Here is a 27,991-nt window from a genome sequence, read left to right as displayed (position 1 = left end):
ACTCAATTTCAGGTTACTACACTGTGAGGAACAGTTTATATTGGACTCAAATATCTTCCTAAAGGGTGTATATTTCTCTCTCTTAACACACACACAATTTTTATTGAACGTAAACATTCCTCTGCCAAGTTGTAAGCCCGAGTACAACAAGAGTAAGGACCTGATCTGAAGTCCATTTCAGATCAATGGGAGATTCCCACTGACTTTGATAGGCTTTGGATCAGGGATTTAGTATAGAAAATGACTAGTGAACGGGATTAGCCCAGTTCCACTGTGGAAGATGAATGAAATACAAAATCCAACAACATAAATGGCACAAAGTAAATTATATTTAGTAACCTAAGATTTAATTAGTAATGACTACCTCATCTGCATAATTTATCTACTTGGAAGCATTAGTTAATGTTTCTATAGTGCTTTGAAGAGAAAAAGTGCAACATGCATGCTAAGTAAAATTAATGCATCTCCACAGGTAAGAACTTAATTTTAAATGCAGTGTATGATTTCTTTTTTTAATCTCAGCAGGAAGGGTGGTCCAGCAGTCCGGGCATGAGCCTGAGACTTGAGAGACCCAAGGTAAATTCCCTGCTCTTCCATGGTCTCTTGTGTGATCTTGGGCAAGACACTTAGCCTCTCCCACGCCTCAGTTTCCCATCTGTACAATGGAGGATAATTGCACTTCCCTGCCTTACAGGGGTGCTGTGAGGGTATGTACATTAAAGACAGCAAGGGGCCCAGATACTGTAATGATGGGGACCATATGGGGCCATTCCATAATGTGGATCATTCAGTCTCTGTGTCTCAGTGTCCCCAACTCTAAAGTTGGGATAATAATTCTCTGCCATGTTTGTGAGATGCTCAGATACTTGATGGTAAAGAGGGACATGCAGGTAGGTAGATAGATATTAAATTGCATAATGAATCTACAGTAGCTAGCTCCTTTTTCTGAAGCTTTCTTTAGGACCCTGTGGAAGGAAAAGAGTGCAGGGAAGAAAGAGATAAATAAACAAACATTCAGGAAGGTAAGTAACTGAGAAGATCATTTGGGAAGGTGTGCTACAAAAGAGGAAACAAAAAGAAAAGGAGTACTTGTGGCACCTTAGAGACTAACAAATTTATTAGAGCATAAGCTTTCGTGAGCTACAGCTCACTTCATCAACAATATTTACTATATGGGCTAGAATGCTCCTGGCAGAGGACACTGAAGTCTTTCTTCTCTCTCATTGAAATGTTATGGGGGGGGGAAAGGGGGTGTGAGCAAGCCTAAATGCCAGAGAGAGATTCATCACCTTACATTTCTTTAGCCCCATTCATCCCACTGGATGCGACAGCACTTTACAGACATACCCACTGCTCCACAAACTATACACAAGAACCACTTCATCCACCTCTGAATGCAGCCAGTGCTGGAATGAAACACTGCAGCTGTTTAACAGCGCACAGGAACACGGCACACCACTTTTGGAAAAGAAGTGAATAACACTTTTCCAGGTGAAAATTCCCCAGCAGTTAAGTAAGCTGAATAGAAAGTTGGATTTGCCTAGAACATTGGAGGCAGCATAATTATTGCTGCAAAGTGCCCTGGGACCACTGGTAATCAAAAGCGTTTAAGACCTTGGCTTTGCTTCTCACCTGAAAGAGAGCACCTCCAGCAGCAGTCTCTTAAAGCCGTCCTGGGGTATTGATTCAGCACTGATTCAGGGGTGAGGGAGGAAAGAGTGCCACTTACCGATTTATCACTACCTGCTTGACCTGCGGGACCCTTACAAGTCTCCAATGGCCAAGGCAGCTACTGGCTATGTACTGAAACTCTCTCTCTTCAGGATGATGTCACTGACAATTGCCCAAGGAAGCTGGGCTTGATTAGGCAAAACTAGGGAAGGTTTGGACTGGATTCCATTTAATCAAAGCCACCAAATTTCTCACATAAAGGTGTCTGAGCATCTCTCAAAGGATCACAGTAGAGAAGCTACAGAAATGCTGAAGCAGCTACTCAATTCTACACCCCTCACAATGTTCCCAATGCTATTTCCTATGCATGAGCAGAGGTTCAATTTTGATTAAACTAAAAAAGGGTCAGGAATTGAGGTTCCAATTTTAGCCCATCTCTAGGCGAAATCTACTATCCTGAGGGCAGGAAAGAGGGCATGGCTGGAGTCCTTTATCCCCTATCACAGTTACCTAGCGGTACAGAGAAACCGAACCTGTCAAAAACATGGGTGCGGGGTTCACAAGTTGCCTTCCTATATGGCTCTGTACTACGTACGTCTGAAGCGTGAGTGACAGTGCTAATGGGCTGAGAAAACTCAAGACTGCTCAGGCCCATCACAAGCTATTTTTACATCCCTGACATCCAGTTGGTGACTGGTCAGCACAGCTCAGTGAGCAGCACCTGACAGAACTTTCTTTAGCCTCGCAGCTAATGAGCAGGGAGGTGGGGAGACGTTTCCCCAGCAGAAATGAAAGGTTAGAGGAGGTTCCTGTATGTTGCAGGTTAACAGCTGCTAGAAAGCAGTTCACTGGTGTATTGGGACAGCTCCTGGCTTTAGTCTCCTGCCGGGTAAACGCTGGGATCCGAGTTCACCCGAACGCTGGGCTGACTAACAGACTGCCCACATGGCTGATACAAGAGAAGAAATAGCAAGAGGATAGAAAGCTATAGAGAGTCACGCACGCTTTGTTCCTAACACATAAGAGCGCAAGTTACAGGGCCCTCTTGATACCTGATCGACAGAGGTAACGAGGCTTTTATACCCCAGACTGTAGCACTGGCTCTTTAGCTCAAGCAAGAACAGCTCATGCTTTTATCTCTGGATGTCCCAGGCTCAATCTTTAGTGTCAGCCAAGATGGCAGGTTTCAGAGTAGCAGCCGTGTTAGTCTGTATTCGCAAAAAGAAAAGGAGTACTTGTGGCACCTTTGAGACTAACAAATTTATTTGAGCATAAGCTTTCATGAGCTACAGCTCACACCAAGATGGCAGTGATCACAACAGCAAAGATGACATGTGGCTCATCACCACCAGAAAGAAAAAAATACTGCATTGTATTATTTGCATGATAGCACCCTGGCCAACCAGGAATAACTCAGCTTGCTCTTGCCAGTGTAGACAGGAACCAATCCACGTTACGGAGTCATGTTACACCCCTGTAACAGGATTACCAGTCTGATTCCCGTCTACATGAGGCAAAACAAAACCCAAGCTTTAAGCATGGCTGACTGGGGTACAAATCATGTGCATTACATGAATCCCAAGACAGGGTCACTAGGCAGGTGCAGATGGATGCCTTCAGTGTTTCGTGTTATTTGAAATCAGACCCTGTCCCTAAAATCCAGACAAAGTAGCACTCAAACAGGAATGATTGAGTCCCTGAGGGACTGGATGGCTTGGGGAGGGGAACTGGTAAGGAAGCTGGTGACAGAGCAATTGGGGCCAGGTCACCCAACTCCCAGGCTAGAACCCTAACTACTAGGCCATCCTTTCTTAGTGATGGATTTGGGAAGCGTCACTATCATAAAAGGCTCACTGACAGCTCCAGTAGCTGTGCCTGCCTCAACTGGCCCTTTTGCTTTCAGTCTTAACTTAGAGGCCAGTGACTGAACGGATTAACATTAGGAAAAATTTCCTAACAGTCAGGGTGGTGAAGCATGGGAATAAATTGCCTAGGGAGGTTGTGGGTCTCCATCATTGGAGATTTTTAAGAGCAGGTTAGACAAACACCTGTCAGGGATGGTCTAGATAATACTTAGTCCTGCCTCGAGAGCAGGGGACTAGACTAGAAGACCTCTTGAGGTCCCTTCCAGTTCTATGATTCTGTAATTAGGGATACTAAATTCCTCTTTCACCCCTAGGAGGTGGATCTTCCAGTTCTGGGGTAAGGCACATTGGTAGTGGGAAAAACCCCCTCCAATCCCTATTCAAATCCACTTCAAAGACCTACAAGATGGATAACGAACTAGGAGCACTGGGCATCAAGAAGTCTGAGCCGACAGTAACATTGTCAGAAACTTGGTGGAGAGTTTGGCACAGACAAAATAAGCAAAACCACTGAATTACACTTCATCCCATAGAGTGGATTAAGACCAGGAGGTGGAGGATTAAAATAGACCATCTGAAACAATAGAGGAGCAACACCCATCACCGGGAAGCAGTACACCAGCCCAGCAGAGAGCTGTAAAACTGCCACGGCCGTCTGGAGCTCTGATGAAGCGCAACTTGAAGACGTGTCAGCTGGGATCTATGGCTTCTCGGGGCAAGGAGCGTCACATCTATAAATTCTGCAGCCTGCGGCCAAGCAAGTCAATATAGATAGGAAGCTCAGCCATGAAGAACCTACAAGACCTACCTTTGGTGGCACATAAAACTCCAGCAGGAACCTCTCCCCCTCCATCTTAACAGCCTTCCTGAGCATCAGCCGACACTTCTGCCACTGAGAGCTACCCACACAGTTTGTGTCATCCGCCACCATGTAGCGGAGGGTGCCCTCCCTCTGAATATCCACCAGTTCCACCTTGGAAGACTGGACTTTTGACAGCCGCAGCTTGTGAGTCCATCTCTCCCTCGTGTCATTGTGTTCCTTGATCACAGAGGGACAGTGCTCTCTCTCTGACCTCCTGCCACCCTGCGTGGCCTCCACGCCTGGCTCCGGAGAGGACTTCCTGTGCCACATCTCCTTCATGCCATCCACCACACACAGGCTCATATTCCTCAAGGAGAAACCTTTCTTGAATTTCGGCTTGGAAGTAGCATGGACAGAGACGTCCTCTGAACTCCGAGAGTGGCCGTAGGAAGAAACTTTATGGACCTGAACCTGCTGGGATGGGCTCAGATATCGGCTGGAGTTCACAGGGTTGTCCATGCTGTCCAGGGATTCTGTGGAGGTCTCCTCTTTCCTCTGGAGGATGTCTCGGCCGTAAGGCATGTGACAGTTCTGTAGCCCCACAAAGGGCACTATGTTGTACTTGGTTGGGGAGTCGGACATGAACACCCTACTGACCTCCAAGCTGAAGATGTCCAAGAAATTGGCAGCAAAGTGATGGGAGAAGGAGGTTTCAGCCCCCGGGGTATCGTAATGGGGGTTCTCCCTCAGGAACTGGCAGAACTTCTGAGCAAAGTCCACCGCGGCAGCCTGGGCGTGGAGCTCACAGAATTCCCTCCAGTCGGGAAGCTGGGAGGAAGACTCTTGGCAAAGGGCATCACCATTCATGACTGTCCCATTCCACCTACCAGCAAACTGCAAAGACAAATCAAACAGAAAGTTAATGACAGTTCAAATAAAGAATTCCAAACACACACACACCCCCACTGCAGAACTATCCATGACCAAGGGAATCCACAAGAAAAACAAGGACAATTGATGGTATATAACATTTTAAACAGCTGCAGTCACAACATTTCACCATGTCTAGAAAGCGTGCAAAACTATGGTTAGTGCAACCTTATTTCTGCCTCTATGATCACATCACTTCAGACTCTAGCCTTAAGATATTCCATGTCTTAAGACCACTGACTAATGGCTATGATCCCCAAGGATCCCACGGGGCTTTGCAGGGTGGTGGGATAGTGGGAATCAGGTTTTAGAACATTGGTATCTTAGTCAGCACATCCTGCTTCACATCTGGGTGCTCACATCAGCATTTTCACAGCTAAGATACCAATATGAACACCCAAAATACGAAACTGGATGCCTTAAATTAGAGGCCTACAGTTGAAAACCAGGCCTTGTATATATCATCTGCACCACGATGACCTCACTCACTACTGAAATGCATCCACCTTTGGAGCAGAACATATCCACCATTTAACAGCAAATTACAACACTTCCCTTCAGGGCAGAAAGAGAAGAATACTGTGTCCAACTGAAGCTATAAGAGAGACTTTTTTGGTAAACAAAACGTAAATACCAAATACAAATTTGGCTAGGACACAATGATCAACAGTCTAGTTTTTTAAAAGAAGAGTGCTACCATTCCACAATGACAGATGGTTCTCTCAGCATCATGACTGGGACGGAGAGACAAGTACGGACTCAGAAGGAAGAGTGTCGTCTACAGAATCACCAACATCACTTCCTGTGGTGCAAAGTTTTTCCATAGATGTGTCTTATTAGCACGCTATCTAAGACCCTGCCCTGTGTATCGTATGAGATCAGACAACGTCCCAGCCAGATGCAGCAGGGCTAGGCAGACACCACCAACCACATGGTGGGGGGGGGAGGGAAATAATCACAAAATAGCTGCTTGGAGTTCAGAGGTATAAGTCAAAGTTAGGGCATACATAGAGAGTCAGCTATGCACAACCTGCCTCCGGAGCCACACAGTTGAACGAGGAAACAGGAAATTCCATCCATTTAGAGTTCTGTTCTATGTTTTTACACTGTCGTACAAGTGCCTTCCAGTAGTGCTTTCAGTAACACGGCTACACACACCTGTCACACGTTTGTTCTCTTATCCTCCCTCCAGAGGGAGAAATGCATGGAGTGGAGTGCCTTGTTTTGAGAGAGCCCTCCTGCAATGCTGTTACTTTTTTCTCCCAGGAGCAGGGATTATTTCGGGAGATGGCATCTTTTACAGATGGAGTCAGTGGATAACAATAGGAGAGGGGAGGGTCTCATCCAAGCGACAAGGGAAACCCCCCATTTGTTAATTCAGGCACAGTTGCAAAAAGCATAAAAAGTCAGCCTTTGCTTTCACTTCTGTGCTGAAATAAGTTAAAGGACTCCGCTGACATAACCAGCCTCTGCTATTGCTGATGCTGGAGGTGGAGTGATACCAATCCACATGCATGGCCTGCCGCCTGCGGGAGTCATTCATCTTCTCAGGAGCACACCTGGACCTTATATGCCCCACTAAGTATTAAATCCTAGCTGGAAATGACCATGCTCATCTGCTCCTGAAGTTACACAGGGCACTGAGAGGGGCTGCTGTAGTGGTTTCAGCTCCCTCACACGCTCAACCTCTCATCTTGGATTAGATGTCAAGGGCGCAATACCATGAGCAAGGTTAGAGAAATTAACATGAAGAATTGCTCGTAGGGCCAGCAAATGAATCCAGTTAACGGACCATTGTAACGGCCTTTTGCAGCCATCCATCATGTATCTAACTACACAGATCCCTCCTGTTGCAAAATATGACCTGACTTGCATAACCCATCAACACTGCACAAATGTACAACCCCATTGTTTTTATCTGTAGTACAGTAGATTCATAGACTTTAAGGTCAGAAAGGACCATCGTGATCATCTAGTCTGATCTCCTGCCCACTGCAGGTCACAGAACTTCACTCACTCCTGAAATAGACCCCTAACCTCTGGCTGAGTTACTGCAGTCCTCAAATCATGGTTTAAAGACTAGAAGCCCTAGCTGAGATCACCAGCCCCAGCATGCTGGGCGCTATACATACTCAATCCCCGAAGAGCTCACACACTAAATAGACAAGACAGATAAAGGATGGGAAGGGAAACAAGTGTGCAGCTCACACTTCATTGCTGGGTTCATTAAGTCAGGAGCTCTCTAACTTTTGGCAGACTGTACCTTAAAAGGAAGAGCGTGTGCCTCCAGATTGGCCTCCCCTCCCTTTCAGGATCCTGCCGTCCCGCCTCCTCTCCCATTCACAATTGCCTGACAGCTCTGATGTAGCTACTTGCAGAGGCTTTCATTGAAGAATAGCATCAGGAAAGGATGTGATATTTTTAGCTGCTGTTCAGTGCAATTCAGCAGCTGAAGCAAGGAGGAGCCAGCCAGCCCTATGTGGTCAGCAGGTTCGATGCAAACTGCCAGCAATTGTTTTTATTGAACTCTACTCTACAGGCCACTGCTGGTCAAGAACCTCAGGGTCAGGTCATTGTCTGTCTGCAGGTGGGACTAGAGGGGACTGGTCCTTACAGCATACGCTCCAGTGCTGGTGCGGCTCAACCAGGTTTCTAGCTCTGCCCTGGGGAAAGCATTCCACAAGCTAACAAGCTGAATCACCCGGTGAGGGGAAAAAAAGAAAGAAAGAAAAAAAAAGTAAATACATCTGCTTTGTCCTCAACTCCACCCCGTTACTCACACTTTCTGCTAAGGCACATTTATAGCAAATAAAGGTTAATAAATGCTGAATAGGTGTTCTATAATGTTACGGGCATGAGGAGTTCATCCTATAGGTGGTTGTATGCACAGCAGTAGAAGATATAACCATGGCTTACAGCCCTCTATAATAAGGACACTACTGGACTCTACCAGTTGCTTAGCCATTTATTGGAAAATCTGTGGAGGATTCTTAACCTTTTAAACACTCTGGCCACACATCCCCAGAGTAGAAAGTGTGATCACTTATTTATTGTTGCTTGGACCCCCCTCAGCATCTGTCCCCACAGAGGCTGGGTGGAAAACAGTGAGCTTGAAAGTAAAACCACTTTCCCCAGGGGAAGTGCAGGGTCCTTTCAAAATCCCTTGTGGGATCAAGTTTGGAGCAAAGACAGAAGCTCATAAGCGTCAGCCTCTGAACGTGCTTCTGGTTGGGCCAGAGACAACCTTCCAAGCTGACACAGGAAGAGGAGAGGCAGAAAGCCCAGCGGCGTGGTCTAGATAAGATGAGCAGAGAAAAGCAACGTGTTTTGGGCTGGGCTTCCAGGTTTATACATTGATGAGCAGAGCTGCCAATGCCAGAGTTGGACTAGCTCTTGCCGATACAGTGCTGAAGATTAACACACAGGCCTGGGAGTCAGAATGGCAGGCTTCTCTTTCCCTACCATGACACAGGCTCATGATGTGATCTTGGGCAAGTCACTTATCCTTTCTGTGTCTTGGTTTACTTATCTATCTACCTACCCATCTAAAATGGAGGGTGAAACTTCACGGGCATGGTGTGGCCAGATCACCTTACAAACACTAACAAGCTAAAAGAGATCACACCTGTTCCTATGATTATGGATAAAGGAGCCAATTTGCATAAGCCCTGGGTTTGACACTCCCAATGAAGCCAGGGAGAGACCCCTGCACAGCATCGAGCCTTATAATCACAGGCTTGTCCAAGATTATAAATCCAGCTCGCTCCCCGTCAGTATCAATGGAGCGCAAGGTGTAGAGAGGAACCCAGGAATATTAATAATGATTTGATGGGAAACCAAGCCAGCAGGAGCTGAGGGGGGAGGGCAAGGGAGTCCGATGCTGATTGTTATTGATGGCAGGGATGGACTGCGTCAAGGGCAGGGAATGTCACATGGATCAAAATCGGGAATGCAGAGTCCACCCAGCCCGACAGCCAAGCAGCAGGATTAGATAGATTTCGAGGCGCTTGCTGCCTGAACTCATTGGTAGGGAAGCCAAAAATCCTCCTCCTCACCCCTCTAGATGCAATCTGGGGCAAGCGACTGTCCCTGCTTCCAACAGAGCAACACCTTTGGTGGAAAGAGAGCCATGCTCATTTGTTAAGCCAGCCTAGCAATTAATTAATTAATTGTCACACCTGGGCTAATCTCTCACCTATTGGGCAGGGGATTCAAAGTCATTAAGTGCTGCTCTGGAGCTGCATGGCTGGTGTTCACAGAATTCCTTTTCATTACGGGGAAGCCTTGCCTCTCACTCATCTTCATCAGCGTCAGGATCTACGGCAGGGCAGCATTCCAGGAAGGAGCTGCAGCTCCTGGGTGAATGGAATGGGGAGGGAGACCAAATTCTACTGCAAACGTACATGTGCCCCGAGTAAAGCAACCGACAAGTAGCCCATTCTGCAGGTGCATTCACAGTTCTACAGCTGTGCAAATCTTGCCCACAGCTGAGGCGGCCTTCATTTGACTGCGAGCTGTCTAAAGGCAGATTTTTGGCATGGGGGAATATAGTGAGATGCCCCTTTTGGCATAAACCCTCCCTCCCAACAAAATGGGCTTGCAATATCTCCCTACCCATAACTAGCCATCGCCATGCATGGGTACAGGTCTGTGTGGATACATGGGGATCCTCAGTCCGAGAAAGAATGAATGGACTCTCAGCTTTACAAGTCTGGAAATCTCACACACACGCACACACACACACACACACCCCTACTTTGTACTAACAGCAGGGTCTGAATACTGTTTTACATAGATTAACCTTCACATTGCCCGTAATGCAACAGAGAATTCCATGATCCCCCTTTTATAGATGGAGAAATGGAGGCAGAGCGCGGGGAAGCAGTTTGCCCAAGATCGCCCAGCAAGTATGTTGCAGAGCTTGGATGCAAAAAGGCAGAAAACAGCTAGACCAGCCATTCTCAAAGTACAGTCCATGGTCGACAGAACTGGATATTTTGAGACCTAAGCAGTGTCAGAGTTTAAGGCCAGAAGGGACCACCAGAGCATCTAGTCTGACCTCCTGGCCATGACCACCACCCAGCACCCGCCCACTAACCCAACAGCTGAAATGAGACCCATGTATTATGCCCCACAGAAGACTAGATTATGTGCCTCCAGCATAGAACTGCAGGGACCAAACTGCACCCTGCAATGGCGGGAAAAAGATTAAGTGAGATACACCAAGATAATCCTAGCAAGTGGCCTGCACACACATGCTTCAGAGGGAGGCGAAAACCTCCACAGCCAATCTGACCCCAGGAAAAAATTCTTTCCCGACCCCGCACAGCAATTGGTTAGAGCTTGAGCACATGAGAAAGAACCAGCCTGCCAAGCATCAGTGCCACCCCAGAGCCCTGCCCCGCCTCCCCCATCCAATGTCCCTTCTCCAGCCATGGCCATCCCTAATGCTCCAGAGGAAAGAGCATTAGACTATACTGGGGGAAGGGAAGAGAAATCCCTTTCTGACCCCTGCAGGTGTCTGGCTGAAACCATGTGGTGGGTTTGGATATGGGAGGTGGGTTTCGTTCTCACATGAAGAGGACTGGAGAACCCTTTTATGAGGCCACGTTCATTTAGAATGTAGATGAAAGGGAGACTGAAGCAGTGCTAACAAACAGTGACCCCACCACCACCTAGCCCCCAGGAGAGGAGCAGCCACCATACAGAAGAGAGAGCAAAGGAAGGAGCCAATAGCAGCTCAGAGGTTATCCCAGGTGAATTATAAGAAATTATTCCATGTATTTAAGATTCTCTAACAAGTCAAGTGAACCAGGCGAGAAGTGAATTATTCATTGGCTTGGCCCAGTTTTCAGCATTGTTTGGTCTTGGAGGGAGCAGACACTGAAGTAATTTTATAGACCGAGATGCTTCAGGATGTTGGACCTGTCTAGTGGGCTGCTAGGACGCTGGTTGTCACCCTGGAATCTGCATTCACACTTTGTAAAGCTCTACATAGGGCGCAGAGCTCATTGCTGAGCAACTGTGTGACGGGGTTCATTCACCATGGCGGCACCTCCTGCTGGCTGTTCTGGGAATTAGCTCTGTTTGCCAGTGCGCCCTCTTCGGGTGATGTCTTGCCACCATCACTTCTGCTCCAGGACCCACGTCACTCCAAGGAGCGCGGCAGCCTCTTCGGGACACAGCCCTCCAGCTATGCTGCACTCCATGTTCCCCCCCTTCCAGGGGAACGTACCACAGTCCAGCTACTTCCTCAGGGGCGAGTAGGGGTGAGAGGGGACTCGGGCCTGCCCACTACTCCAGGTCTCAGCTTTGAGATCATCCAACAGAAGGCACTATACAGGTGTGTCCTATTGCTTCATAGAGAAAGGATTTTGGTCTGTAGTCCCATCAGACTGGCACGTTTCTCTCAGCACTATTATTCATACGAAACGAGTCTATCTTTTTTTAGGTTTCAGAGTAAAAGCCATGTTAGTCAGTAGTCGCAAAAAGAAAAGGAGTACTTGTGGCCCTTAGAGACTAACACATTTATTTGAGCATAAGCTTTCGTGAGCTACAGCTCACTTCATCGGATGCATTCAGTGGAAATCCACTGAATGCATCCGATGAAGTGAGCTGTAGCTCACAAAAGCTTATGCTCAAATTTGTGAGTCTAAGGCGCCACAAGTACTCCTTTTCTTTTATCTTTTTTTATTCATCTGAGAAGAATGGGAGATTTGATCACTGCAGTATCTGAGATACAGCAGGAATCTCGCCATGCCCTGGACACACTGCCAGCCCACAGGCAGTGGGGAAGAGCACTGCAGCTGGGTGAAAAGTCCTGCAGCTACCACCCCTCTGCTAACACCCAAAAACAGCCAGCGCAGAGTGCTCCAACAAGCATGCACCTGAGGCTATTAATATTTCCACCCTAGTAGCAGCACACTGGGCTCGGAGAGGAGCTTTGTCCACAAAACACAGCACACAATGGCAGGGTGATAGCGGGGCTGGCTAGAAACTCAGCATCGATTGCTGGGAACTCTATTGATTTTTTAAGTTGCTGACAAGTTTGGAAGAAGTTCCATTCACTAGAATAACAGCTTCCCACAGACAGTGGGTATAGGCAAAGGAGGTCAGCAGTAATACCTTCTGTTTTCAGGAAGCAATAAATACAACAGCCTTTTATCACCTCAGTTATACAATCCCACTCTCTCTGCCCCAGGGAGATCCAAGTGCCAGATGGATGAATTAGAGAGAAAGGGGAAAGGTATAAAGGATTTTATTTAACGTTATCTACACAGTGCCAAGGAAATGCCTTGCAGGCAGACCCAGTGCCTGTTGATGGAGCCACTGAAGTGGAACTGCCGAGCAGAGACCTGTCAAACGCAAGCTTCCAAGAAATCCCTGGAACTGGTGCGCTGGACCCAGCCACCTCAGGAGTTGGGCAAGGATTGATAGGGTGGGAGAGATGAAATGGGTTTTGCAGAACTCGAGATGACTCCGAACCAGAACTAGCTCAAAAGCCCCCACAACTTTGAGGAAGGCTGGATCCAAATGTAGCAACTCAAGCCCATCTTGAAGCAATGTCCAACACAAGTACAATTTAGATCTGCCTTCCCTTGAGGCTTATGGTGGACTTAAGAAAAACGGTTCTGGTTTAGGGCAATTTTTTCTCGGAGAACAAATTCCTCAGTTTAGCCACAAAAGAGGCAGAGCCCCGGGATCGACCATGAAGGCTTCCCATGCACCACACGGCTGATCGGTCTCAGCTGTCCTGGAAGGACCCCACCTAGTGGCAAGAGGTAAATTCTATCTCCATCGTCCTGTCGGTCCTCGCCCTCTCTGCAGTATTTGCTAACATGGCACCAATTAGTGCAGACTATGATAATGATTTGTGCGATGGGTGCAACTACCCTCACATTGACTATCACAGAGCCATCAAGTGGCAATGAGGTGCTGTGTAGAAAGGCCAAGACAAACCGGCCTTCCTTAGCCCTGGTCCAGTCAGGAAGGTCTTAGCTTTCTGTGCAATTACCCTTCCAGGCAACTGCTGCAGATGGGGGGGGGGCGCGGGGGAAAAGACTAGAGAGAGAAATCATGGGGAATGCCTCAATATACAAATGAGATGCTCTTCCACCGGTGCCCAGTTCATTGGCTGCTCATCTGACAATTAGCTGCACCCTTCCCCCAACCCCTTTGGAAGGGGAGTGAGAGGTTGGGAAAGCAGGAGGAGAACAATAAAAACCTTCTACTAATTAATCAGAGATTAACTTCCATTAACGTGTCTGTTATCCTGTTTGTTTGTTACGCTAGCTGGGAGAAAACACACCAGGAGGTGGACTAATGACAATAAAAGGGTTATTTGTTTGTACGTCAAATTACTTAGTCATTTTGAACACCAGAAAGAGCATGGCCTTAGGCAGATTTTATTCATGATGGGACATTTATTTTTAGTAAATGAAGAAAATATTTACAGTTCTGGAGTACGAGACAGCTACTTGGGCATGTTGGGATCATTTATTTCCTAGTCCTGGATGTTTGGGGGCTTGCCATCATTAGCAAATGGGATAGAAAGTTGCTCACCTCAAAAGTTACTTTAAATCGGGATACTAAATGGATACTAAAAAGGTACCTAATTCAGAGTGACACCTAATTCCTGTAGGCACCTTTGAAAATTCCCAACCCAGACTCAAGGCCAGTGAGGCATGCAAGAGGGAGGAGAAAAAAAAAAAAGTGTTTCCTCCTCAGAACCTAGTTAAGTTTATTGCTTGGGTTATTCCACCTCTGCCTTATATCTTGGGAAACATGGTCTTGTCAGAGGCCATAAATTCCATTTGTTTTATGATTATGACCATGCAAAAGTATTATTGATTTTTCATAAAGCCACTAAGGAGCCCCATCTGAAAGTTCCCAACATGATTCACCTTAAGGATTTACTGATCTTGTATCCGACTTGGTAACATGGCCGTTTTTTTTATAGGGCTTATTTAGCTCGGTTTCCAAGGAAAAAAACTGACCCGAAGTAGCACTATTTGTTAAGATATTATTTATCCCCTGTTCCCAAGATGTTCTACAGGTCTTTCATACCAACGCCAGGATTTTAGCGTCAGCCCGTTAATTTCTTGGGCTGGATTTCTGTCATGTCTTTTGTTCCATTTTTGTATCCATGACTTTTTGAAACTACACAAAAGTTACAACAACAGAAGATGCATGACCCACCAGAGTACAGTCTGCATAAAATTAAACAGCACCAATACATTTGGTTTCACACCTTGCGTGCTATGGAATTTTAATCTGAATTTTCCAAAAACACATCACATCTCCTCTCTTTATAGAAAGTCCTGAACCGAGACCCTCAGACTCCCTATTTGGTACCATTATTGTGGCCCATGTTTGTATCTTTCTTCCTCCATCACTGATGCTGAGAAGGGCTGACAGCTGAACAATTCTTTGTCAGGTTGATTTTCCATCAGCTAGATCCAGGCTGTATGACCAGGTCACAAATTGCGAGAGCTCTTTTCCCACCTTAACCACAGAAGGAGCTTTGTCCAATTTCTGACCCATTCCTTACTTCGCCATCCCCTGGCTGACAACTGAAGACAGGTCTACTTGATGGATGATTGTCACTTGGTTGACTGACTCTGGATCCATGAACAGATCACTAAGCAGCCAGGACCTCACAGGGAAAATGACCCATCAATGCTTCAAGCAAGTTGAGGAACAGGAGTGCTACATCACTGGCACTCCAGAAAACCTCAAGACCAGGGGAACAACAGCACTGATCAGACATCCATTTTGTTGCACCTTCTATTGACTGATCCTAAAAATCACACAGATGGAAGAGACGAAGTAGATTATTCAGCCCAACCCTAGGATTCTTTCCTACAATGCATTTCCCAAGGCTCAGCCCAGTTCTGAGAGACATCAACCACTTTCCCAGGGAAAGTCTAGCAGAGCTCAGCTCTAGGAAGTACACTTCCTAATATTCAATCTGTATGATTGTCTTGTTACTTCTAGATATACCCACATTAAAGAATTAGGTTTCTCTGCATTGTGCTTGCACAAATACTTGTAAGTGGTGTTCGTAGCTAAACCCCTTTTCTTCCCCGACAGCTGCCATCTTGGCCAACGCACCAAGGACTGAACCAGGCACCTCCAGAGCTAAAAGCAGGAGCTGCTATTGCTTGCGCTACAGAACCGAGGCTCCAAAGGCGGCACTGTAATGGATTCCTATCCTCTGTGGATTGGGCATGGGGATTTGCAATACACATTTAGCAGTGGGTTACAACACACCCACTCAGTTTTATATAGATGAAGGGGTGGAGAGGAGCTTACTTCAGAGTGAAGATGGTTGGAAGAGAATCTGCTGAAAGTGCTACTTAGACAGGACTTTGGTCCTAAGCAGAGCTACCTGGTTCTTTATACTAGCCCCATCTCCACGGTACCAAGACACCCGATGCCGATTCAGGATGTTCACACCGAATTGGAGAGCAAAGAATGAAGCAAGAGCATAGAAATAATTTCTGAGAACTGAGTATTTTAACAGTGATGTGGGAAAAGGACTAGAACACTAAACACATCCTTGCATCCACAAGGCAGATGGTGAGAAACATCACAAGAGGACTGTGGTCAATCAAGGAACTTGACTTTGGGATTAAAAAAAAAAAAAATAAATAAAAATGCGGTTTATTCTGGATTTACCAGCATCAATGAGCCCAGGGCCAAGAAGCAAAATGCTGAAATTTCTGATGTGAGTGGCTCTTTAAAGAGCTCCCTTGCAGTGACTGGGAAAGGGCCTGGAGCCTACTGAGCAACTGCACTGAATAATGTAAAGCAGGGTGCTAAGCAGCACAGAGGGAGAGAAATGCAAAAAATGTGAAGGAGTAGATTGGGTCGCTCCCACAGCCAGGCAAGGCTTGCAGTGCGGCCGGAGTGCTGGGGAATGAAAAGATAACAAGCCAGTTAATTGACGCGAATGTAGATAGCTTCAGCAGAGGACTATCTGATGGTGCTTGCAGCCAAGCCACCTCGGTCTTGTGTTCCTGACCTGGTCACTCTCAGACTGTTCCATGAGGTCAGTGCTCCTCAGGAAGGGCTATGGCATAGAGTAACAGTGGGCTTCAAAAATCATGGGTTAGCTCTCTTTGGAGGAAGATCGGTTTGTTAATTCATTCTACAGGGGGCTCTGGGTTCCCCTTATTGTTTTTTTTTTTTTTTTTTTTTTTTTTTACTGCCCCTTCTCCCCAGATGAGCTTCCAGCCATGCCGTGCTGGGCTCCCCTGAGCCCACTAGGGAGGTGCAACTTGAAAAATGACACGAGGCATTTCCTTCCAGGGGCTAAGGGCATTAGCTGTGCAGCACAATGAGCCTCAGGGCCAACTTTGTATCCCCCATGTGGTGGGCAGAGACAGCTTTGCAGACCACTTCTGGGGTGGTGCACAGTAGCCATTCTGTGCCAGCAGTACCTGTGCAAACATCAAGGCTTGCTTTATGATTGGCAGGTATCCAAAGCAACCTAAGGTGATTTTGGTAAGGTAGGAGAGACAGAAAAGCCAGGAGACCTCCTCCTATCACCATCCAGTCCTTTGGCTGCAAGGAGAGGTATGGTCCAGTTCATTAATAGCAAGTTTCCTCCAGGACTACAGAAGTGCAAGGCATCCTAGCCGCTACCTGTATTGCCCTGGTAGATGGAGTGCAGCACTTTCCCCTCCTTCTGAGCACTGCTAGGAAAAAGAACGCAGGAACAGAAGAATCCACATTAGCTGTCATATGCTCAGTGAGCAAGAGTCAAGTGGCTCCTATTAAAAAGCAGGTTTAATACTTAGGTCCAGAATCCAGTTTCTTAAGCATTCTCACAGCCCAATGAAATGGTTCCATTGCCAAATCTCTCTGCCAGCTTCGCTGGGCTGGGATAGTTCTACATGCACCACCCACCCCATGCTGGTCTCCTGAGGACCAGAAGTGGTGAAACATCTGCAGGCAACTTGGAAAATGGGCCAGTTTCATTACATTTCACCGACATTTCATGGCATATCCCGCTCAGAGAGAGTCTGTGTTTCCAGTGAAAGAAGATTATTAATAAAGAGCCAGCAGATTAAGTGACCAATTATTAACCATTGATCAAAGGAACTACACAGTGCAAGGGACAGCATGTGAGATTCAGATCAGGAGTAAGTACCACTGATTTCAACGGCCCCTCACCCCACTTACTCCAGCTCTGCAAATGGAGTGGTGTGTTTAAAAGCAGGAACTCTGAGCAGCACTATTGTCCTGGAAAACAATGAGTTCGTGTGTGAGACCCCACAGCACTGGCCATTTTGCACCAACACTCCCAGACCTAAACGCATGTGGCCCTAATCCCATTAGCCTGAATTTCCTGCTCAAACAGAAACTGCTAGTTACCAAAAGCACAACAACATTGCTCAAGAGTCTCAGATGTTTGCTACTGATCCCTACATGCTGGTTAAGTGGGGCTGTATTGTATATCTATCAGAGACCCTTAGGTATTCTGTTCAGACCCCTATTAAGCCAATGGCACCGCTCTTGCTCTCAGTAGAGGAGCCTGCATTGCACTAATTGGCTAAGGATAGCTAGACTAGACTCCTTGAGCCATATCAACAGAGCTGCAATCAGCCCCAAAGACCGCGCTGTGAGAAGTTAGGCACTTTGTCTCTGCACTTCTCCCATGCCCAAGGTCCTCCAGAAGCATAAAAGTCAGGCCAGGCATTGAACTCACATCTCGGCAGCTGCCCACGCCGAAAGCTGCGGGGAGAAACAGTCTGGTCTTAGAATCCTGATCAAAAAAGAAAAGCAGGGTTTCTGATTCCATCCTTCTCAGCAGGAGGTTTGACCGCTTGGCTGGAATCTGAACTCCTGAAACAAGTGAGGGGTTTGTGGGTAACCACTAAGTACCGAGTGCTTCAGAACAGGCAGACGAGAGGATGGGGGCTCATGAGCCACCTTAGAATCTGGGTTTACAGCACACAAACCAAAATTAAATAATTTGATTGGTCTGATACTGCAGACACAGAAATACTTGCCAAAAAGAAAGCCAAGCCTTGTTAAGGAACTGGGTGGTTATAGCTAGATGCAGACTATTGGCCAATCCTGTTCCCCCTTTGCAGTCCATGGCAAAAGTCCCACTAACCTAGAGGGGATAGGAGCAAAACACTAAACATTTGGTATCAGCCTTCCAGGAAGAGAAAAGAGGAAGGTAGGCTGTTGGTCGATCCCCCATGTAGTGGAGCACGAGAAGAGGCTAGAAAGGTAACAGATGTCAGAGATCCCTTTTGCCTGTGCCGTGTGCCTACTTTCCAGGTGAGAGTCTGTGAGCCCCAACTCTCACAAAAAAGGAGTAATCCGAGCGTTCTGGCCATCACGCCCTCTGACAATCAACAGGGCTGTACATCCCAAGCTAGGTGCGAACACTTTTCTGCCTGCCTAGACTGGCATCACCATGCCAGGACCTTGCTCTCCAGGCCAGTCTATACCATAGCAACTACCACATTGCAGAATCCAACACCGCCACAAGTGTCCCCCGGACAAGGCTCAGTCTCTCTTTATACCATAGGATAGACACCAAGAAGCCTAACCTCACCTGTCACAAACAATGCAAGTCTGATGGTTTCGAGGTGGGGCCTTAAGAGATATGCACAAGGGGCCGTTAGGAAGTGTTTAGGCACAACTCTATCCCATTCCATTTAGGAGAGACGCAGATTGAATGCTGGTGGGTGTTGCAATTCACAACTGCTGTGCTCCAGCAGAAGTGGGTCTCTCTCTTTCAAAAATCTTGGCTTTGCTGAAGTTAATGGCAAAAATCCAATTGTCTTCAATGGAGCCAGGATTTTCCCAAGTGTCAGTATGTACAGGAGGGAAGGCTGCCCAGTTATCTGAACTCCCTACCACCATTTCTGGCCATTATCATCATCACACGCTGGTTTTGATTTGGGAGAATCACATTCACCCAAATACTGGGGTGGTGATGGTGGTGGTGTTTTCAGAACAGCATCTGCACATTCCCCCAAGGGATCTTGTAAAAGCAGCAGAGAGAGCAAAACTGGTGTGTTACTGGGCCAGCTAAATCTTATTCCCGCTTATCCATCCATCGCTGAGCGGAGAGTTTGATGCCTTGGAGCTCAAGAGCAGCTACTTTGCCTCAACTCTAAGATTCCCAGGAAGAATAATTTTCCCTTCAGAGCCACCCTCAGCACAAACAAGGGGGATAGGGAACAGGAGGGCCACAGGCAAGGAAGCTAGGCTTACGGCAGAGGGAAGGGACTAAATCTGACTCCCCTCTCTGCTCCCCGAGCCCAGACAAAACAGGGACGATAGCCCACATTCTCTGTTACACGCTTTGCCACAAAACGTATGCAGGTCCCAGAGCTGGCACTAGGGATCTACAATCAGCAGATGCCCAGAGCACAGGGGCAGCAGTGATAAACCACTCAGATAGGAAGAAGTGGGAAGGGGTACTGGGGCAGGCGAGGGAGACTGCAGAAATTGGTACCCCACCGGCAGTGCTTGCATTTAGTTGCTCTGACTCCTATCAGGCCAGAATTACTAGTGCCTCGCTGGAGGGGAGGAAGGGGCAAAAGGTGCCGAGGGAAGACTGGAAGGGAGAACCAAACTAAGGACTCAATTTGCAGAGGCACTGAGCATCCACAGCTACAGTTCAACGGGAGCAGCAGATGCTCAGATCTCTGAAAACAAGGTCCTAAGCATTAACAGCATCAAAAGCCTCTTCTTAACGCACTCTCCAACCTTTGACAAAAAGAAAAGGAGTACCCATGGCACCTTAGAGACTAACAAATTTATTAGAAGATAAGCTTTCAAAGCTTATCTTCTAATAAATTTGTTAGTCTCTAAGGTGCCACGGGTACTCCTTTTCTTTTTGCGAATACAGACTAACACGGCTGCTACTCTGAAACCTTTGACAGCTTCTCCTGCCAAAGGGAATCCCCTACCCATGCAGTAGGGTTGCCAACCCTTCAAGATTGTCCTGGAGGCTCCAGGAATTAAAGCTTCATCTCTAATTAAAGATTATGTCATGTGAGGACACCTCCAGGAACACATCCAACCAAAACGGGCAACCCTGCCATGCAGAGCGAGCCAGGCCTCCAGCAATTGCACTTGCAATAGATGGACTCTGCTTTTCACACCCCGCTTTCCCCCCCCAATTCATTGCCAGCTACAAAAGATAAATTTGGGGATGGTTGGGTATTTTTATGCAGATCCAGAAGAATTCCTGCCTAACACCCCGGGAGTTATGCCAGTGCCTCCCGACCCACTGTACAAGCAGGACGGGTTGAAGGAGTGAGGGCAGCTCCCAAGGGAAATTCTCCCTTGTTAGCTAAGGTCACATGGCCTCGCAGGGAGCCTTTGGGAAGTAACGGAAGTGGAGCAGCCCCCGAGCCTTGCAGCCCTAAAGGGCAGAGGCTTAGAAGAACAGAGTAACAGGGACAGCAGGAGTGCAGAGAGACAGAGACATGGGAAACCAGAACTGAGTTTGCCTGGCTGGTGCTGCCTTATCTTCTTGCTCCGATCCTCATGGCACATTTCCTCCCCAGCAGGCCAGATCTGAGCAACTTCCTTGGGAGGGAGGCGTCTCTTCTCTGGGGGCAGAAGAGGACAGGAGATTTCACCAGTTTCTACCCTTGCTTACTTTCCAGTCAATGGGAAGTTGTAAACATGTTATCAGAGAACGGCCACCTATACATTAAAAAATAGGGGACCAGGTGTATCATTAAAGTGACGCCACCTCCACTCACTGTGCTCCGTTCACAGTGCAGAAGTCAGACGGTATGTCAGTGTCTGCCCCTCTGCACAATTATTGCTGGAAACTGGACTCTCATCAAATGCTTTTGGGTCCTCAGTCCATACAGGGTGTGGGGCAATAGGTAACAAATATGGGATGTCCCTTAAAGCACAGGTTGGGTGGTCACCATACAGACAAGGGAGATGAGGACTGGACCCTACATTTTTATTATCCTGCTTTATAGAAGAATAGGTCTTTGTCTACCCTCGGGAGTTTTGCACGGATGGATCTGCACCAGTGTAAATGCATGGGTACGATAGGAAGCAAAGCTCATGCCATGGTGACTTAAGGCAGGGCTCATTTACCGGGCATTATCAGCAAGGCAGCACTGCTTACCACTCTAAAGCAAGGCATCCAAATTGTTTGGGGTTCCAGGGCTTGCACTAGCCCCTCTAATGTCACTGATACCCAGCAGCTTGGGGCGGGCGGGCGGGGGTCAGATTATCCTCGTCACCACCCCCACCCTGAAGCTGTCCCAGCCAGCAGGGAATGGCAGACCAGGCTGGAATGGCAGCTCCCTCCCTTGGCCTCCATTGCGGCTCCCAGAGGTCTGAGGGAGCATCTTTGAGAGAGGCAGGGCAGCCTTCCCTCACACCCAGCCACACAATGACTGGTGGGGAGCGGGCAATCAGGCCAGAGGTTTGCTGGTGTAGCAGCACGGGAGCCCTTAAGGGGCAGAGGCCCATAAAATTATCCCGGATGGTGGAGATGGGCAGGAGCTGCAACTGCGTCCTAGGTAGCTGCCTCGAAGGGCTACCCTGCGAGCTTGACCCACCACACACACAAGCCCCTCATCAAGGTCAAGCAGCTCGGTGACCTAACTAAGGCCAACACGTGTGGAAGAAGCGAGCTACTCTGCTCCCCCAAGCCACGGCCCTCTACAAAACCCAGCGCATTAGGCCACAGATGTTCCCCTGCTTTCGTCCTCTCGCTCACCCCCCCGGCGACGTGTCCCCTCACCCAATCGGTCGAGGAGGGGGACGGAGCTGAAGTGACAATTCCTACAGGCCAAAACCTGCCAGCCAACGCGCGGCACAGAGAACTGGAAGCGACATCAAGCCAAGTTCCAGCAACTCAGAGAGAAACGCCAGGCTTCAAAAACATCCCTGATGAGAGAGATTTCAAGACTCTCCCCGAAACACAGACCCGGCAAATTCCTTTCATCAGCATGGGGCTGACAGGCTTTAAAAGGCCCTTTTATAAAAGTGAAGCCTCAGCGAGACACCCAGGCAGGACTGAGGGAATGGAGAAGAGAATTATTAATAACACTTTGCACTTCCATAGCCCTCTTTCATGCAAGGAATCTCAAAGCACTCCACAAAAATGAAAGCATTGAGGCATAGTAGGGGCCTGCGTTTTTGGAGCCAGAGCATGAGGGCGACAGTCAAGAGGCGACTTGTCCTGTAGTTGAGGCTGTAGCCGAGGGGTGCCACCCAGCCGGGCTTTATCCGGACAGTCCGGTTTTTGGCTTCTGTGTCCAGGTGACATTTAGGATTGTCTGGCTCTCAACAGGAAAGTCTGGTCGAAAAGGTGACCCGGCAACCTTAAATGGCACCCGAACCAAAAGTCCAGTTACTATGGGGTGGGGTGAGGCGCCTGGTCAGCTAGGGCCGCCTCCTACCTGCAAGCAGGCTCCTTGAGACAATCCAGCAAGCAATGGGGGTCGGGGGGAGAGGAGAAAGTGACGAGGGCAGGACCTTGGGGGTGGAACAGGCAGAAAAGGGGGCGGGGCTCAGAGAAGGGGTGGAGCCTCAGGGGAAGAGGCGGAGAAGGGGCGGGGCCTCAGGTATCCAGTTCCAGCAATTAGAAAGGTGGCAACCCTACTCTAGCCTTAGACTTGGGAAACCCAGGTACAATCCCCTGCTCCCCCACAGACTTCCTCTGTGACCTCAGCAAGTCACTTAACTTCTTTGTGCCCCAGTTCCCCATCCGTAAAGACAGGGATAACAGCTCGGCCCTCCTCACAGGGGTGTTGTGAGGATAAATAGTAGTATCTGTGCACCTCACAATCGTTAATGGGGGCCCTATAAAAACCTCAGATCCTCTATAATTACATACATAGGGGAAAGATATGACAGGAGAAGCTTCTTTAATCTAGCAGAGAAAGGTCTATAGGGGAGGGATAGCTCAGTGGTTTGAGCATTGGCCTGCTAAACCCAGGGTTGTGAGTTGAGGGGGCCATGTAGGGATCTGGGCCAAAAATTGTGGACTGGCCCTGCTTTGAGCAGGGGGTTGGACTAGATGACCTCCTGAGGTCTCTTCCAACCCTGATCTTCTAGAATTCTAAGGTACAGGGGTTGGGAGTTAAAGTCAGCACACTGCAAAATGAAAAACACAATGCAATTTAAAAAAAAAAAACCACACTCAGGGTGATCAACTATTGGAACAGCTTCCCAAGAGAGGTGGAAAATTCTCCATCACTTGGCATTTTTAAATCTAGATGGGACATCTTTATCAACGATACACTCTAGCTCAGCCACAAGCGTGTGGGCTCAGTACAGGAATTGTGGGATGAAGTTCTCTAGAGTGTTGTTATTCAGGAAGGCAAATGATCCGTAACACTATCTTCTGGCCTTTAAAAATCTATGAATTCTCTCTGACCCTGGGATGTAGAGCAACAGCTGTGAAGTATTGGTGGCCCTGGATTTATTGCAACAGTTTCCTAACCAACCGACAGAGATGTAGCAGGAGAATGGAGTACTCAAACACAGAACATTAGCCAAATAAAGCCATAACCTCAGAAGGGAATTCGTGTTTAAGAAGAAAAGGGATTGCTGGAGACAGGTCGAGCTGAAATCCCGCTGTTGCAACTGCAAAGCCAGTGTCAGCTGCCTGTAGTAATGTTATAAAAATCTCTCCTAATAAGCTCCGATGTGGTCCTATGTACACCAGGGATGCATGTCAGCAGAGACAAATGACAAGAACAGAAAGTCTATTTAAGCTACCGACCTCAAGAAGAAATGAAATTAATGTCATCAGCAAAAATGCAGACAGTGAGAGCATGAGTAACATCAGGGGTCAGGAAGGAGCAAGGAATACTTACAAATTCAGCAAGATTCACTTAATCAGAGAACTAAATGAGGATAGAACTAAGGTGTAGCTAACATACCGTGATCCACTATTGACACAGATTCTCAGCTTGAGAGATCACAGCGTATAGTCATCATGGCACCTAGCCCACAAATTTTGTATGAAAGAAAAAACAACAGAAACAAAACAAAACCATCCCCTAAACAATTAGCTATCAATGCGATTTAGGAAGAGCCTGCTCAAAAGTGGTGAGTGCCCTTCCTTCAGTAGTATGTAGTGCCCTTCCTTCAGAGGGATCCTGAAATTTACAAACTCCTTTGTACACATTGGATTCGTTTCACCCAGCACAGACGTGCAGCCAGCTCTGGACTGGAACATGCAAGCTCTTCAACAGTGCATAAAATTACACAACAGTTTAGAACAGGAAGTGATGAAGAACTTTGCAGTTTCAGTTGGAGGCAAAGGTGAGGAAATTTACGAAATTTAATTGCACAAAATCAGAATTTGGCCAGGATGCTATGCCTCTCACAGAAACCGCCATGGGATCTTTAATGACCACAAGTGGACAAGACTTCTGGTTCTAGGAGTACCCTTCTTTTGCTTAAGGCATATAGCCACATTATTCCTTTACCACCATTCTGTGGGGTTGGTTCAGTACCAACTTAGAGAAGAGCGATCAGTATCACTTCCCGCAGTAACTGTTTTCCTTGGAGGTAGTTCAGCTCCATCTGGCACACGAGAGCTAACAAATCACACCAGCAACAGCATGGTGGCTGCAGCACGACAAGGGATACCCAACTATCATGGTTTGGATGCGATTGCAATGTTTTATTCAAAGAATGCAGCTCCCAACCCACAGCTAGGGCCTGGCTGACAAATAAGGATCCACGAAGCTGAGAGACCTCAGGCACTGGGCAGAGAAGACTGATACAAATCAGAATTCGAGGGATCCATCCTTGAGATAACAAGTCATCCATCAGCTCCCTGAATGTTGAGAGAGTCCTTTGGATTGCCAGACAGGCACCAGCTAGTCAGTGCAATAGTCCCAGTGCAATAGCGTCACACTGTAGAGTTCGTGTATTCTGCAGACATTTCACATCTGCTCAAAGAGGAGGAAAGATCCCAGAACACTCACAGCTATGCAGCACATCTCCAGTCTGCAAAACCCTTGCCTGTGCCACAACCAGCGGAGATCAAGCCCAACTTGCTGCAAAGGTGACACGCCTGGTGTCTGTGGCAAGGTGAGTGCTGCCCTCTGGGACCCACCCGCTGGGTGGAGGCAGCTTTTGAGAGAATCGTTTTGTAACCCTCCATGGCTGCACACAGACAGCCACTGAAGATGTACATGGGGATTGGAAGAATACGATTCATTCCCAGAGACACAGTCTTGCCTGGTGAGCTGGGAGCAGTTCCATCGGCACACGTAGCAGAGGGAACCAACACACATGCTACCCAGCAGCTTGTAAGTGCGCATACCCACCAGCGGTGTCTAACCTTTCACACATTTCAAAGAAGTCAAGGGGCCACAATGAATACTTTGGGCCAGGCCAATGCTCAAACCACTGAGCTATCCCTCCTCCCTCTGCTCCATCTCCACCACTAAGGCCAGTGCGAAGGGAGCAGATGCCATGCACAGAGCCCTGCTGGGTATTCCTCCATGGTGTAGAGCAGTAGTTCTCAAACTAGGGTCACCGCTCCAGGCCAATGGGTGCTGCAGGAAGGGCGACCAGCACATCCCTCGGCCCACACCGCTTCCCGCAGCCCCCATTGGCCTGGAGCGGTGAACCGCAGCCAGTGGGAGCCGTGATCGGCCGAACCTGCAGACGTGGCAGGTAAACAAACTGGCCCGGCCCGGCCCGGCCGCGGCTTTCCCTGAACAAGCAGCAGCCCTAATTTGAGAACCACTGGTGTAGAGTCCCTAGTGGGAGCGGAGACCAGGCATTTGCCCCTTTGCTTCCCTTCTTGCCATCCATGGTGCAGGGAGAACGTTGGGGTGCAGAAGGCATGTTGAGGTAGCAGCTGGTGCATGCTATGCTCCAGCTACCCCGCGGTGGCACTGGGTCTCTTGGGAGCCAGAACCAGCCGGCTCAAGTTGCAGCTGCCCCCCATGTGGGGTCAGAGAATCGGGGAGCCGCAACTGGCTATAGGTTCGCAGCGTCTGCTCCTTCCGTTCCTTGGGTGGCTGCCTGGGGGAGGGGAACAGTCCTTTGCTAGGGTCCCACAGCCCTGCAGGGAAGCGGGCAATGGAGCAGCCAGAGGTACCCACCTCCATCGGCTGCAATGCAGCAGGTGGCCAGCAGGGATGCTGCTCAGCAGCTGCAGCAGGGAAGGGACCCTGCTCAGGATGCTCCCAGAGCTGCTCGAAGCAATGCTCCTACCTTCGCCCCATAGCAATGGGTCTCACACAGCCCCCCCCCACAGGCCACAATTTAGAGCCTCAAGGGCCAGAAGTGGCCGCAGCTTGGATACCCCTGACGTACACATATCTGCCCCAGATCTGGCAGGGGACTCCCACCGCCAGTGCAATTGAGAAAAGGGGCACAAAAGAAAGAGGCAGAAGAAGAGGAACAGAAATGGCCCAGGCCCAAGAGTACCTCCCCCCTCCACCCCTCATGTCTCAGCTACAGTGCAGAAGCAGCGAGGGAGAGCCAAGCTGGCAGCCGGATCTCCATAGTTCTTAATGCCGTAGAAAGAAACTCACTGCCTTTTTATTATTAAGCAGCACTCTGGTCGCTTCGCAGCGCACAGAGCAACTAGTGTTAGCAGCAGAGAGCTGTGTCAGGGCCCCCTTTTGTCTCAGGGCTCTAACTGAGAACCATGTTGGTCTCTCAGACCAGCCTGCTCTGCCCCTTTTGTGAGTTTTCCCATCCCTGGCGTTCTACGGGCCTGTCAGCTTCCCGACCTGACAGACTGGCCTGGGGGATTGCAGTGCTGCTGAGGTATCCAAGCGGAACTATCAACCTGGCTCCACCAGAACATACGGCATGCAAATCTCAATGGCAAAGGAAGAGCGGTGCTCAGGTGGGAGGGATTTAATTAGATCAGTGGCACCCCTGCTCTGCGGGAGCCTGGCTGGGAGGCTGGTGGGAGGAACACCCCAAGTTTGCACCACCAGGGTGGAAGTGCCAGAAGAATGGCCTCTTCTGGTGTTTCAGGACTTACTCTCTGTACTGCAGGCACACCGACAAGCCCCAGCCATCCACAGGATCCACACTGCTAGGCGCAGTACAAACACAGAACAAAAAGAGGGTTCCTGCCCCAAAGAGCTCACAATCAAAGTATAAAGACAAGCGACAATAGAAGGGTATGTGAAATGGAGCACAAGAAAACAAAGAGAGAATATTAATCAGCGTGACAGGCACCAATCTCAGTGCTGTCTCCCTTTTTGTAGGCAGGATGGCAGAGGAGAGTTTTAAGGAGGGATCTGAAGGAGAACAGTGAGGCAGGACTGGATACTGATCCCAGACTGATGATGAATAAATGAATTCTTTGTATTACAGTAGCACCCAGAGGGCCCTACCACGTTCAGCCAATTGTGCTGGGCATTGGTACAAACACCTAGGGGCTGCGGCCAAACTAGAGCTGGAAGATGCAATTCCCATCTGACGGAGGCACACCTGCACCAGCTCTGATTGAGCTAGCATGCTGCAAAACAGAAAGACAGCATTGCAGTGCGAGCAGTAAAAGGAGCTAGTCCCCCTCCCCCAGTATATGCCTGGGGTCTCAGATGGGATTATACGTGGGCCCCCCCTTGTGCCGTCATATCTACACTGTTAGGCCTCTAGCTCAATCAAAGCTAACACAGGTCTGTCTCCTCGAGTTGGAAACCACATCTCCAGCTCCACATGCAGACTGACCCCATGAGAGGCAGTCCCTACCCTCAGAGACGTCACAATATAA

General features: G+C 48.4%; 1 protein-coding gene across 5 annotated transcripts in view; it reads right to left on the bottom strand.

Annotated features, from left to right (window-relative positions):
- The window catches only part of SH2B2 (SH2B adaptor protein 2), a 67,651-nt gene that overhangs the window by 28,423 nt on the left and 11,237 nt on the right, over positions 1–27,991 (bottom strand). For 3 of the 5 annotated variants that reach the window (XM_043499689.1, XM_038375275.2, XM_038375274.2), the window contains exon 2: positions 4,345–5,232. In XM_043499689.1, coding sequence (XP_043355624.1) covers positions 4,345–5,205 — 861 coding nt within the window. In that variant the 5' untranslated portion in view covers positions 5,206–5,232. Of the gene's footprint in view, positions 1–4,344; positions 5,233–7,531; positions 7,615–12,193; positions 12,199–27,991 lie in introns of those variants that run through there. The other 2 variants (XM_043499690.1, XM_043499691.1) reach the window with 2 other exon arrangements.

Source organism: Dermochelys coriacea, chromosome 17 (assembly GCF_009764565.3).
Source record: "Dermochelys coriacea isolate rDerCor1 chromosome 17, rDerCor1.pri.v4, whole genome shotgun sequence".
Lineage (NCBI taxonomy): Eukaryota > Metazoa > Chordata > Testudines > Dermochelyidae > Dermochelys > Dermochelys coriacea.
This window is presented reverse-complemented; position numbering and strand designations above follow the sequence as displayed.